The sequence below is a fragment of the Triturus cristatus genome, chromosome 7 (assembly GCF_964204655.1).
Source record: "Triturus cristatus chromosome 7, aTriCri1.1, whole genome shotgun sequence".
Classification (NCBI taxonomy): Eukaryota; Metazoa; Chordata; class Amphibia; order Caudata; family Salamandridae; genus Triturus; species Triturus cristatus.
The window spans coordinates 1,829,179,937-1,829,194,643 of record NC_140590.1 but is presented as its reverse complement, the minus strand read 5'-3'; the positions used below and the strand labels follow the sequence as shown (position 1 = coordinate 1,829,194,643).

The window sequence follows — 14,707 nt, the reverse complement described above, 5'->3', positions numbered from 1 at the left end:
TCTTGCGAAATTCCCTACCATGAAGCCAAATAAGACTTTAGAGATTGCTCATCAAGTAATTCAGGCTCTCCCTCTGATCCTGCTACCCCTCACATTTTAGCCAAAGTTATAGACTTGCTACTCCCCTCTGTCTGTGATAAATCTTTGGTTACAACTGGGTGTGTTCCTTCAGCTTGGAAACACACCACTTTCACAGCTTTATCGAAAAAGCTGAACTCTGAGACATTGATATTGAGAAACTATTGGCCCAACACTATTCTCCCATGGATGAATAAGATAGCAGAAAAATATGTTGACCAGATTGTTTCAGAACACCTAGACAGCCATAAACTACTTCACTGTACCCAGACTTGATTTAGACTCCGTCATAGTACAGTGACTGCCTATTTGCAGTGGTCGAGGAATCCAAAAGATTACTCGATTAAGGAGGTTCAGCTGGTATTATTCACTTGCATGGATCAAATCTTCCCTTTAAGGAAGGTCATTCTAGAGGGCAGATTTACGAGGAAGTGCCACAGTGGGGCAACGCAAGCCCTTTGGCTGGGCCACGCTGCGCCACTTCCAAAGCACAGGAATGTGACATATTTACAATAATATGTCGCATTCCAGTGCTCTCCCCTGCGCTGGCACACAAACAGCTGCCATGCGCCGGCACAGGCACCCTTGCACCATGGTGCAAGGATGCCTGCGTCATGGGGAGATTGTTTTTGTGCAGCAAGGGGCACCTTCCCGCACAAAAACAATCACTACAGGAATTTTCCTCTTTCAATGCTTGCTGTAGAATGCAGCACACATTAAAAGAGGAAAACACGTGGCAAAATGAAAACATTTCTCCTCGTTGCGCCCCCTAAGCCTCCCCTGGGTAGGCATAATATTCACACGCATTTCCAGATTTACGATTCCTCGTAAATCTGGAAAAGTGTCTTGTTCCATGAGTGTTGTGTGAGAAAACCCACAGCAACACCCATGGAACACCCCTTTCATGAAAAGTGCTGCATGTAAAGGGGCCATATTTACAAGGACAGGAAAAGCCACGCAGGATGGCTTTTCCTGTCCTTGTAAATATGGGGCAGTGAAATAATTCCACCACAAAAAAGTGACGTACTGGTGGCGCAGGGGGCTTGTAAATCTGTCCCTAGGTCTTTAAAAACAGTTGTCTATCTGGCAGTCTACCACTTAAAAGAGAAGACCCCAGGCCTCTTCTCTGAGCATAACGTTATTTAGCGTATACATGAGGCCACTGGCAAAGATCTTCCTACATTTTTGTATCTCAATAGTTACTTGTGCTAACAATAATCAATTGATTCTATCTCTGAATCATACCCATGGCTGTTCTTCACTTTCTCTGAATCTTTGTCTCAGTAGGGTGGCCAAATGGATGGAACAGTCCTGCCTCAAATTCAATGGTGACAAAACTGAGCTCATGCTCTTAGGCAATCATTTAAATACAGGTCTGGGACTGGACTGGCCAAGTTGCTTAGGTCCGCCTCCACTACCACAAATATCATCAAAAGCCTTGGTATATGGTTGGATAAGGCCTTTAAATTTGATCCTCAGGCAGTAAAGCTTACGACCATGTGTTACGGTCTTTAGAAAGTGCTTCAGAAGATACTCATTCTCCTCCCTCTTACTGCTATAAGACTAATGGTACAGGGCCCTTATCCTAAAAACGACTGGACTATTGTAACTCCCTTTATCTGGGATCACCTAAGGAGACGTTAAGGAAACTACAGGTGGTGAGAAAGAGGCAGCCACAGCAGGTAAGTGCCTTTTTAATTACTTTAATTACTTCATAATTACTTTGGAAGGGTGGAGGGGCCAGCTAACTACGCTCCACCACGGAGTCATAGTTTTGCCTAAACTCCGCGTTCACAATGGAATGTGTAGTAGGCAAAACTACCTAAACTACTCTGGTGGAGCGTAATTACCTGCCCAGGCTTATTCTAAACCCGTGTTGAGTATCATCCAAGCAGCTATGATGTACCCCACCAGCTGTTTTTTCATGGCCTTCTCTAGAAGTTTGGCTGGAAAAGGTAAGTGGGATGTGGGGTGATAGCTATTGACTTCCTCTGGATCTAAGTTTTTTTTTTAGGATAGGTAGGATTGATGCCATTTTCCATATCTTAGAGAAAACTCCCATCCTACAGATGTGATTGAAAATTTTTGTTGGATTATCAGCAACTAAATCTTGCGCCATTTTCACTACCACCACCACTGGGCAGGGGTTGATTGGTGATCCTGATTTTGTATGTGCCATTAAATATACTACTAGCACCTTTTCCAGGACTGCCAATTTGTAAAATTGGGTTCCTCAGTGGAGCTATCTGCTGCCGGCTTCCTGTCAGAGATGGAAGATTTCTCCTTAGTTCTACTGCTACCTACTTCATTAAAAATGCTTTCCACTTTATGCACAAAGTGTCTAGCAATCTGATTGCACAGAAATTGGGTTGGCTCTGTTTCAGGAATGGGTGACGAGGTAAGTGACACCACGGTTCTTCATGGAAGTGGCTCTGAAGGTGCTCTGCCAGCCCAGCTGGGGTCTTGTAAACAGAACAGATGCAGAATGACACATCGCATCAAAGCTGCACCAGAACTGCTGCAGTAGGCCACATCCTCAATGCCAAACCTTGCATCACAGCCCACAGTCTTCTTGGAACTGTCGTTGTGGAAACCATCCTCGATGCGCACCTATGCAATTCAAGCCCCTCATCAATGGCATGCTTTATGATTATGCAGGATTATGCAGGATTATGAATCACAGCCCCACAGCTTATTCGGAACCACCGATGCATAACGCATTCTTGACACAAGACAACCCATTGCAAGGCTCTCGTTGACGCCAACCCCAGCAACAATGCAGAACCATGGTTGTACGACAGATCTTCTATGAAGGACTTTGCAGCGCAGGCCCCTCATCGATGGTATCCTCAATGACGAAGCAGGACACAGGAATATGCAATACTCCACAACCAGGATTTAAGGTACTTTGTTCAGCTGGCCTAACTTGGTCCATGCATCCGACATGCACCCCATCACATTTGGCCTCAATTTGTGACATTGTCCCAGTTTAGCATGACCTGATAACCACATTTGGCATTTAGTGTTTCTGAATGTTATTTACACTTAAATATTTAAAATTGCATATCTCTGGTCCTACCAATTGTAGTTTTGTTGTTTTGATTTCCAATAATTTATGAAATCTTAGTCTAAATTTGCGTGGGATTTTTCTTGTGTTACATTTTCACTTTAGTACTGTTTAGATTGCTTAATAAATACTTTGCACATTGCCTCTCAGTTATGCCTGGCTGCTTTTCTACCAAGCTACCTGAAGGTTAAGCAAATGTTCACTTGGGTATTTCCTGTCTCTCACACTGATGGTGATTGTGTAGGGATTCACCCCCTCAATCAGTAGCCCAATTTTTAGCAACCAGTTTCATCCCTTACAATCTCAAAGGTACATAGCAAACCACCCTGTTACAAGCTGCACACAACTTGAATCCCAGCCTTTGACCATGGTTTCTTATTGTAGTGTGCATCTCTATTTGAAGCCCGATAAACACTACTATGGTGAATACTTATGCAAACAATACCACATGAATGGCTCTGCTTATTCTTCTCAAGTTGTACCCCCTGAATCCTCCCTCGCCCGGACTGCCTCTGATATTTCAACTTTCCAGATTCCCTGCTTCAAAAATCCATCTAATTGGCCACAATAACTACACTGCACAGCAGCACACCTCCAGATTAGGCATTCCCATTCCACTTAGGAGCCTCATCATTTTAACTATAGCCACCCTTTTTCTCCTGGGTGCCCAAGTTAAGATTCTGAGAAGGCTATTTACCTCCATAAAGAACTCTTGTTTTAGGATAATGGGGATGGCTAGAAAGTGGTGCTGGAATCATGGTAAAACAAACATTTTAGCAATGTCAATGAGAGAGAGGAAGCCTGGTCTAATGGAGGATAGATGACATAATCCCAGACAAAGTTTTCCAAAGTTTCTCATTTCTAGATGTTCATCTCTGTGATGGATTTTTACCCACAAGTACCTAAATGTATTGGGCTCCCATTTAAAAGGGGAAGCTATATGTGGTGGGTCAGTCGTATCACACATCTGAAAGATTGGGAACAGATGAGATCTTTCCTAATTTACTTTCAACACCGGGAGCAGCCCAAATTTTCCCAATAGCTTTATGTCTCCTGATAGATTATGCAGGGGCTCCCTCAAATATAGGAGAATGTTATCCATGGACCAGAAGCCATATGTTTACCGAAGTATCCAAAACAATGTCGCACTCTCTGAAACTGCTGGTGATCTCTCAGCATTGTTCCAGTTCCACACTCTTACTTGCTGCTGAATTATTAGAGAAAAAACAAGGAGGTGAAATAACAGAAAGTAAATAAGAACCAGACAGCCCTGTTTACTGTTTGTATACAATTGCCTTTATGGCTCATGAGACATGGGGTAGTAACAGCAGAGCAAACGATAACCAAGGGAAAAAGAAAGGAGGGCAGCTACACCTGGCTACCCCGAATTTATGTGCATGATATTTGTGTTATAAAGGGTCATCCAAACTCCCAGCAATGATCATTAAGTTTTTTTGTTGTACAGGATTCCATCCACAGTTTGCAGGTACATTCTTTCCTTAAAGTTTGAAGTACTTGTAAAAATTGTGGGTTGTTTTGGCCCTGTAGTCAATAATGTTTTTTTGTCCTCCTTAGTCCCTTTGCAAATCCTTTGTTTTTCAGGGTGTATATGAGGGGGTTGCACAGTGGAGGAACAGCTGTGTAGAGTAAAGCCAGGATCTTGTTCTCTTTTATTGAAACTTTTGATGTTGGTCTCATGTATGTAGAACAAACAGACCCAAAGAATAAAATAACCACAGTGAGATGAGAAGCACAGGTTGAAAAGGTCTTGCGCCTCCCCTCTGTCGACTTCATGTTCAGTATCGATGAGACAATCTTGACATAAGATGCGAAGACAAAAGTAAAAGGAAACAGCCCGAACACACATCCAATTACATAGTTCAGTGTCTCAATAGTATGGGTGCTGCTGCATGAAATCTTCATCAGGACACTGAAATCACAGTAGAAGTGGTTGATGGTGTGGGACTGACAGAAGGAGAGCCAACCGAGTGCTACTGTGTACGGTACAGGGGTCAAGGTACCACAAAGCCAACTTCCAGTGGCCAGCCGTATGCAAATGTTTTTGTTCATGATACTCATGTAATGTAAGGGATGACAGATGGCCACATACCGATCATAGGCCATAACTGTGAGGATAAGGAATTCTGTCCCCACCAAGAAGATAAAGAAATATATCTGCAGCAGACATTCAGTGAGAGAAATGAGTGTACCTGTCTGAAAAAAGTGTATCAGCATGCGTGGAAAAGTGAGAGAGATGTAAGTGATGTCAATGAAGGCAACATTTATAAGGAAGAAATACATGGGGGTGTGCAAGTGTGAGCTGGAGAATACTATTGACATGATAAGAAGGTTTCCAATCAAAGTCATCACGTAAATTATTGTAAATGTGATAAAAAGGGGAACTTGCAGCAGTGGAAGATCCGAAAACCCTATGATCAAGAACTGTTCCTCTGAAGTCAAGTTTTCTCCTTCCATTCAGGATTGGAAGTCAGGCTGAAAGAAAGAACACCAGCAATGTGAATAACATTTTTTATTAGGTGGTTTGGCTTGTACGTTTTTTGTTTGTGGTTTTAAGCAATGCTCCTAATTTCACCCTTTGCAAATGTGTAAAATACATGGTTTACACTCGCACATGCCAACAACAAACATTTTCTCATGCATCACAGTTTTAGTGGGTGTTATCATCTGTATATAAAACAAAGGAATAACATTCATAGCAGACTATCTGAGGGCCTAAAATTGTGATTTCTGCTTTTCATGGGGAAACACGTATCAACTGTTTTATACTCTCTAAAATATTGTATTGTATTTTACTAATACTATTCGCAATATTAATTTTTGGAGAGAATAATATATATATATATATATATATATATATATATATATAATATTCACTGAAAGAATCATAGGTTTCAGGCACGTTATAGTTAGAAATTAGCATTTAAAAAACCTTAGAAATTCACTGAAAAAAAAATAGGTTTCAGGGACTTTATAGTTACTTGGACATTGGATTCATATAAAACCAGAGAAATTGGCCCGTCATAGTTAGATGAGCTAACTACAACTCACGCGCCCGCAATGCACTGGTGATGAGGTCACATATTACATCACTCAGGACATGGTCAGTGACATCTCTCATGACATCACTGATGACATCATCCAGTGAATGTGTGTTTCTGTAAAGTTTAAATATTTTTCATATATATCTATGCCAAGGTCTATTGAAGAATGAGTGGATGTAGAAGTGCCTGAATGGATTATTTAGTAGATGCATGACTGACTTTATAAGTCACTGATTGAACGTATGTTACTGAATGCATGGGTTAGTGACTAAACTGTGTGAATGTCTATTTTAGTCTCTCAGTTGGTGTGTAAGCAGGTGCATGGGTTGGTGAGTAGCTACATCAGTGTCTATATGGGTTATTGATTGATTGTATGAGTATCTGTATGGGTGTCTGAGTGTCTATGTGGTTGGGTGGGGGGTGTCTGACTCTGTGCATACATGTTTGAATGGCTGATTCACTGGTTGTATAGATTCAAAAGTGCATCTCAGAAGGGCTGTATGAGTAGCTGACTGTGTGTACAGGTGTTGTGATTAATGAATTGATGTCTCATTTGTATATATGTGAGTAACTATATATGTTTTAGACAGTATATGTGAGTGTTGGGGTGTATAATTGACTATACGTGAGAGAGAGTGATTGCAAGAGTGTCTACATACATGAATGTGTACTTGTATTAGTGATTGTATAAGAGAGTAAGTATGTGTTTGCATCTATATAAATAAGGGAGGTGGTGTGTGTATAAATAAGTCAGGTGGTGTGTATATATCTGCATAAGTGAGTACATGGGTGTGTGATGGATTTTTGGCATGACTGAGAGTAGATGTGTGAGTAACTCTATGGATCAACAGCACTGTGTGAATGTATGTATAGGTGTATGAGTGGATATTATACTGATGTAATGATGAGTGATAGCATGTATGAGTGACTGTATGAGTGTATGTCTGGCTCACAATATATAGATAGGAATCAGTGGATGAGTTTCTGCTATTGGTTTGTCTATGGTTTCGAAAATGGTAGTCTGTATTTTAGAGTACGTGTTTTAAAGGTTATATTAGAGTGTGAAGAGGTGTGTCAGACTATAACGTGGATGATGTCATGAGTGATGTCATGAGTGATGTCATTTGAGATGTCATCAGTGATGTCAAGAGTGATGTCACTGACCATGTCATGAGTGATGTGATATGTGACGTCATCACCAGTGCATTGCGGGCGCGCGAGTTATAGTTAGCTCAACTAACTATAACAGGTGAATTTCTCTGGTTTTATATGAGTCCAATGTCCAAGTAACTATAATGTCCCTGAAACCTATGTTTTTTTCAGTGAATTTCTAAGGTTTTTTAAATGCTAATTTCTAACTATAACGTGCCTGAAACCTATGGCTTTTTCAGTGAATTTCAAAGGTGTTTTTAAATGCTAATTTCAAATTATAATGTTCATAAAACCTATGTTTTTCTAAGTAATTTTGAAAATAAAATGTGATATTTTGTAACTTTAATATCCTAAAAAGAGTTTTTGTATTTTTTTTATTTATTATTTAATGTCTTCTTGCTTTTAGATTTTAAACAACCACATACAGTATGAAAGGGAGCCCAGACCAGAGCCACATCTGAAGACCAACACATGTCATAGACCTACTGATCAAGCAGCTCCGACACCCAAGAACACCACAACGTCCACCACCACCCCCAGGACCCCCCCCTACCACAGAGGCAGCGCAGAACAAGACAGCAAACTTTCCGAAAATGGCATGGCCCCTCAGCCACACAATAGTTGAATATCGGAACAGGTGTGAACAAACTATATGTGAAGGAAGCAATTCACCCATTAATAACAATGCACACAATGTAAAGTGTAGCGGTGATGTGCTGGACACATATCAGTATGCAAAACACACACCTCTCCATGTGCTCAAATACTACTGGTGCTTGTAGTGTTGTGGACAGTGGACCCAATCATGTTACGTCAAACACTACGGACAATCTCAGTCATGTAGCTGTATCATTTCCCCCTGTAAGCATAAGGGTAACCGGAGTGGGCTGGTCCGACGTACGCCTCTTCAATGTAGGAGTGTGAATAAATAGGCCGGGGCTCTGGGCGTGGTTCACTTGTGAACTGTGAAGACCAACGACTGTGACAAAGCGTCAGGCCTCACCCTGCCATGAGGCTGCCGCCATGACCGCGGCTCTCCTCAACACAGGCCCCCTGCAAACCCAGCGGCACAGCACCAAAGACTTATGTCTGTACAGACTACTGCCTTCAATCTACACTGGGGACAGCAGGCCTCACAATTCAGATGGAGTAGCGATTGCAGATGAAGCAGTGCAGTACGGAAGATACATTGCTCCCAGTGCGGCCCTCTCGGAATACGCATCATCGCAGGGTGCGCCCACGTTGAGTACTTCAGATGCCACTAACTCAATGTACCACAAGTCATCGCCACGTGGCCTTACTGAGGCAGAATTCAATAGACAAAAGACATTGGTCCGAATGCAGCCCTCCCAGACAACTCATCATCGCAGGGTACGTACACGCTGAGCGCCAAAGGTACTACTAACTCATTGCACCACAAGACATCGACACGTCGCCTTACTGAGGCAGAATTCAATAAACAAAAGACATTCCTCCGAATGCGGCCCTCCCGGACAACGCAGAATCGCAGGGTACGTACACGCTGAGCGCCAAAGGTACTACTAACTCAGTGCACCACAAGACATCAACACGTCGCCTTACTGAGGCAGAATTCAATAGACAAAAGGCATTGCTCTGAATGCGGCCCTCCCGGACAACGCATCATCGCAGGGCACGTACACGCTGAGCGCCAAAGGTACTACTAAGTTGTTGTAAATTGGCAGCAATTGGCTTAGCATTAGCGGAAGCCATCTAGTATTTAGAGGCTATCTTGTCCATTTAGTGGAATCCATTTTGTATTTCTGGCAGCCATTTTGTTTGCCATGTGCTGCCACGTGCTCACCATGTGCTCTGTCCTCCCTCAGTGTTGACTGCTCTTGTAATCTGCTTAGAAACAAACTATATTTAGCATCTTCCACCTTTGCACATGCCCAGTGAGTTTTCAGCTGTCCTTGCAGCTGTTAGTGTATGTAACAGTAAGGATGTGTTTACTAGCATTGGCAAACTGTTAACTCCTCCTACTTGTCAACTGTGCATTTCTATATGACCTTATATGTACATAAAACCTTCTCCTGTACTTGTACCGCCCTCTTTTGAGCCCCTGTGTGGGTATAAAAGAACCATGCTCCTTCTGTTCGGGGTGCTACTTTCATGCATTACCGAAGGGTGCTGTGTGAATGTAGTTCCACCTCATGAGGTTTATTAAACTTTGTATTTTCTATTCCAGTTTCTGTTCCAACTTCTTCCTATTGGTCTGAGGACTCTGTGCAGAGAAGGGCGAACCCCTTGCACTGGTGGGCCTAGCTGAGGTCCACTTCTACAAAGTCACTGCACCATAAGTCATCGCAAGGAAGAGAGAACAGTTTTATGTCAGCAGTGAGGCATACTATCACTCGAAAATCACCCAAAAATACTTATAATATAAAAAGAACTGAAGAATCAAAGTACATTAATGATTACAATCCAGTAATTTTGAAGATGTGGAATGCAAATATGGACATACAATATGTTGCAGATACCTTACCTGGAAAACATATGTCTATATGAAATACTGCAACATTATAGTTTTAGAAAAAATGTTACAGAGAAAATAAATAAAGGGAAATATGCTGTAATTGGATCTGATGGATGTTTCTTATAGAATACTAAAGGAAATTTGATTAATCACAGGAAATTAAGTTGTGATACACCAGATAAGAGAGTTTTTCTGTTTAGCTCTTCTCCAACTCTTCAAACCTTGGAGGACTGAAATGAAATTACTTGGAGACTTTGACTGCTATGAAGATTCTTTCAAAGCATGTAAAGATATTGCTGCCAGTGAGGCCTGCCCGGACCACGCATCATCGCAGGGTGTGCACACGCTGAGTGCTTCAGGTGCCACTAACTCACTGCACCACAAGTCATCACCACGTGGACTTATTCAGGCAGAATTCAACGCAAACCGCAACACATGGTGCCACTAACCCTGTTCAACACAAGCCGGCGTCATGTGGTGCCACTAACCCTGTTCAACACAAGCCGAACGATCCCACATGTGTAAATGTGTCCTGAGTCCAGAATGGCAGCGACCACAGCACCAGACTCCCTCTGATTAGTTAGGCATATTTCCATATGCAAGGCCAGCGCCACGTGGTGCCACTAACCCTGTACAACACAAGCCACAACACGTGGTGCCACTAACCCTGTTCCACTCAAGCCGATCCCACATGTGTAACTGTGTCCTGCGCCCTGAATGGCAGTGACCCCAAGCCCATGGCAGCGACCACAACACCAGACTCCCTCTGATTAGTTAGGCATATTACCATATGCAAGGCCAGAGACACGTGGTGCCACTAACCCTGTACAACACAAGACGCGACACGGGGTGCCACAAACCCTGTTCAACACAAGCCGATCCCACATGTGTAACTGTGTCCTGAGTCCTGAATGGCAGTGACCCCAAGTCCGTGGCAGTGACCACAGCAGCATACTCCCTTTGATCAGTTAGGCATATTTCCATATGCAAGGCCGGCGACACGTGGTGCCACTAACCCTGTACAACACAAGTTGATCCCACATGTGTAACTGTGTCCTGAGTCCTGAATGGCAGTGACCCTAAGTCCGTGGCAGTGACCACAGCAGCATAATCCCTTTGATCAGTTTTGCATATTTCCATTTGCACGGCCGGCGACACGTGGTGCCACTAACCCTGTTCAACACAAGCCGATCCCACATGTGTAACTGTGTCCTGAGTCCTGAATGGCAGTGACCCCAAGTCCGTGGCAGCGACCACAGCAGCATACTCCCTTTGATCAGTTAGGTATATTTCCATATGCAAGGCCGGCGGCACGTGGTGCCACTAACCCTGTTCAACACAAACCGATCCCACATGTGTAACTGTGTCCTGAGTCCTGAATGACAGTGACCCCAAGTCCATGGCAGCGACCACAGCAGCATACTCACTTTGATCAGTTAGGCATATTTCCATGTGCAAGGCTGGCGACACGTGGTGCCACTAACCCTCTTCAACACAAGCCGATCCCACATGTGTAACTGTGTCCTGAGTCCTGAATGACAGTGACCCCAAGTCCGTGGCAGCGACCACAGCAGCATACTCCCTTTGATCAGTTAGGCATATTTCCATATGCAAGGCTGGCGACACATGGTGCCACTAAACCTTTTCAACACAAGCCGATCCCACATGTGTAACTGTGTCCTGAGCCTTGAATGACAGTGACCCCAAGTCCGTGGCAGCGACCACAGCAGCATACTCCCTTTGATCAGTTAGGCATATTTCCATGTGCAAGACCGGCGACACGTGGTGCCACTAATCCTGTTCAACACAAGCTGATCCCACATGTGTAACTGTGACCTGAGTCCTGAATGCGAGTGACCCCAAGTCAGTGGCAGCATCCACAGCATCATACTCCCTTTGATCAGTTAGGCATATAGTTCTATATGCAAGGCCAGCGACATGTGGTGCCACTAACCCTCTTCAACACAAGCCGATCCCACATGTGGAACTGTGTCCTGAATCCTGAATAGCAGTGACCCCAAGTCTGTGGCAGCGACCACCAATCTATGCATGTGGATGTGGGCCCTTGCTCACCGCTACCTCTGGCCTACACTGTGGTCAGCAGGACTCACATTTCAGATACAGTCACGATTGCAGATGACGCAGTAGGCAAGAGACATAGGTCCCACTGCGGTCCAGCCGCACCAAGCAGCATCACAGGCTCATATACTACGACAGTGTATTCTTTACATATTTCATCTTTTCATGATACGCCTACACTGCGGTCAGTAGAGCTCAAAATTAAAATTAAATCTTGATTCATTAATTACAGAGTCCACTAGGCAAGTAACTATCACAGGCCTAAAACCTACATAATATCCTTTTAGTATCCTTGCTTCAAGAACTTTTTTTATATCAGTTATACCTTTAGTAGAATCAACAAATTCATCTTCAAGTGCAAACAAACACTCAACAACAGTCTACAATGCGGGCAACAGAGCTTGCAATTTGAGATTTTGACACATGGTGCCACTAACCCTGTTCAACACAAGCCGCGACACGTGGTGCCACTAAACCTGTTCAACACAAGCAGATACCACATGTGCAACTGTATCCTGAGTCCTGAATGACAGTGACCCCAACACCAGACTCCCTTCGATCTGTTTGGCATATTGCCATATGCAAGGCCGGCGACACGAGGTGCCACTAACCCTGTTCAACACAAATCCGTCGACACGTGGTGCTACTAACCCTCTTCAACACAAGCCAATCTCACATGTGGAACTGAGTCCTGAACGGCAGTGACCCCAACTTCGTGGCAGCGATCACAGCACCAGACTCACTTCAGTTTTATTTGTTGTTGTTTTCTTTAAATAAAATGTTTCATATGTAACCGTATACAAGACTAAGATTCTTATTTGTCCAACTGCACAGGGACACTTCCAGGCCCAAGAAGGTTGTTGGGGGTATGTTGGGAATGTGGGAAGAGGGTGAGTTACCTGCTGATGTGGGGAGAGGCAGCGTGAAAGGGGTATCTCTCACAGAAAGAACTCCGATATGTTTTCAGAAATGCCTCAGACAGATGCCAGCTGACGACTGAATCACAAAATGGTTTTTCAATGCTTATGTAGTGTGAGTTATGAACAGTTCACACCCAGACTCGTCAGCGGCCTACCACCACATGGTGCTTACTTGCGTTGCACAGGGTTAGCGGCCCCAAAAGCTGATGTGGTCTCCGCCATTCATGACTCAGGACTCAGCGACATCTGTGAGATCTGCCAGGCCGCGGAGCTTTGACAGGCACGTGGAGTGCCCACTGGTAGACACTCCGTTGGCAGCAGGTAATTATTTGATCATGGCTGTGCAGGGGTGGCAGTGTCTCTCTCACTTCCCTCTCTTCACTCTCTCTCTCGCCAGCCGCACTTTCCCCTCCTGAGGCGATAAGCCGGGAGGTTCTTCCTTGCACCCTTGCCTCGTGTATTTTAATGCATACTTCTTGACTTGCCTGATCTAACAAGATCTTTATTTTACTGTTTGATTTGCACGTTTGTGGTAGCTTTGGTGCCTGGTGTGTAAAATCTCCCCTAGAGACTGTAACTTGTGTGCCTTACCTTCTTAGGTGCTCGACCAGTCCCTCTCGGGCAGCTCTCAGCCGAGCATCGACACTGAGAGCTTGCTCACGGAGAGGCGAACCTGGATTTGGCGGCCATATTGGGGGGATTGTAGCGCGAGGACGCGCTCTAGTTTCCTACATAAGGGGATGACGTCTCCTCCGCGCAGCGGACGCGCTTTGCGGACGCGCTTTGCGGACGGGCCGGACTCAGGCCGGAGTCATGCCAGAGTCGGGCCCGTCTGCGCCCGTCAGCGCTAAGGAGTCGCAAGGTACCAGGGATGCTGCCCGGCTCTCATGTTCTTCATCTTGCACCCGGCTGTATCCTCTGAGTACCCTTAAATCTCTCAGACCCCCCCAGTTAGATTGTCATCACACATTCTCTCCCGGGCAGCTGCGCCGTAGTCTGGACTGTAGATGTCTGAAGGGGTCGAGGATAGCCCTCCCGGGACCTCTCACCAATTTCCGTATGAAAAAAGGGACTCAAGAGCCCCCACCCCCTTTGAAAGAATTAGGCTTCCTCATCAACGCCCGCTCCCTGGTTAAAAACAATTTAGCCTTCAGAGACTTTGTGTCCCAAAGGAAACCCTCTTGGGTCTTTGTAACAGAAACGTGGGGCTCTGACTCAGCAGGTCCTGACTTGCTCAACGCTCTCCCTGATGGTTACACTATGGTAAGACAGGATAGAGAGGGCCGTAAAGGGGGCGGAATTGGCATAATACATAAGATTGCCTTTACCTGCCGTATGGAGTCTCTTCCCTCTCCCAATAACTCTTTTCAGGCCATGTTTTTCTCCCTTAGTTCCTCTCCCTCAGAAAACTTTTCCGGTGTTCTTGTTTACAGACCCCCAGGCCCCAGATCTTCGTTTGGCCCTGACCTTTTGGACGTTATAGAGCCTTTCTTAAATAGGCCCTCCCTCACTATACTCGGGGATTTTAATTTCCACTTGGAAAATAGCAACTCCAGCGATACGCTATCCCTCGTGGACTCACTGGCCTCCTTCAATCTATTTGAAAAGGTCTCATCTTTCACCCATATTACTGGTCACACGCTAGATGGAGTCTTTACGAATGATCTCAGGTTAGAGTTGGGTCCACTTTTTCCCCTCTCCTGGTCTGATCACCTTGCGGTTTCCATGGAATTTACTCCCTGGGCCTCTCCAATCCCCAGAGAAGATATAAACTGTTGGGTGCAGAAGAGGAATTTCCGGGGCCTGACTGACCAATCTTTGGGCCCCTTTATCGCTAATTTCAAGCCTCTCCCCT

General features: G+C 44.6%; 1 protein-coding gene across 1 annotated transcript; it reads right to left on the bottom strand.

Annotated features, from left to right (window-relative positions):
- Positions 1-4,693: 4,693 nt before the first annotated feature.
- LOC146813318 (olfactory receptor 5V1-like) lies at positions 4,694-5,620 on the bottom strand. The gene has a single exon (XM_085615382.1). It carries the CDS (start codon positions 5,618-5,620, stop codon positions 4,694-4,696), a length of 927 nt encoding a protein of 308 aa, XP_085471508.1.
- Positions 5,621-14,707: the final 9,087 nt, after the last annotated feature.

What these genes read in the sequence shown, in the direction of transcription:
- LOC146813318 (XM_085615382.1), bottom strand. Translation starts at nt 5,620, where the DNA reads ATGGAAGGAGAAAACTTGACTTCAGAGGAACAGTTCTTGATCATAGGG.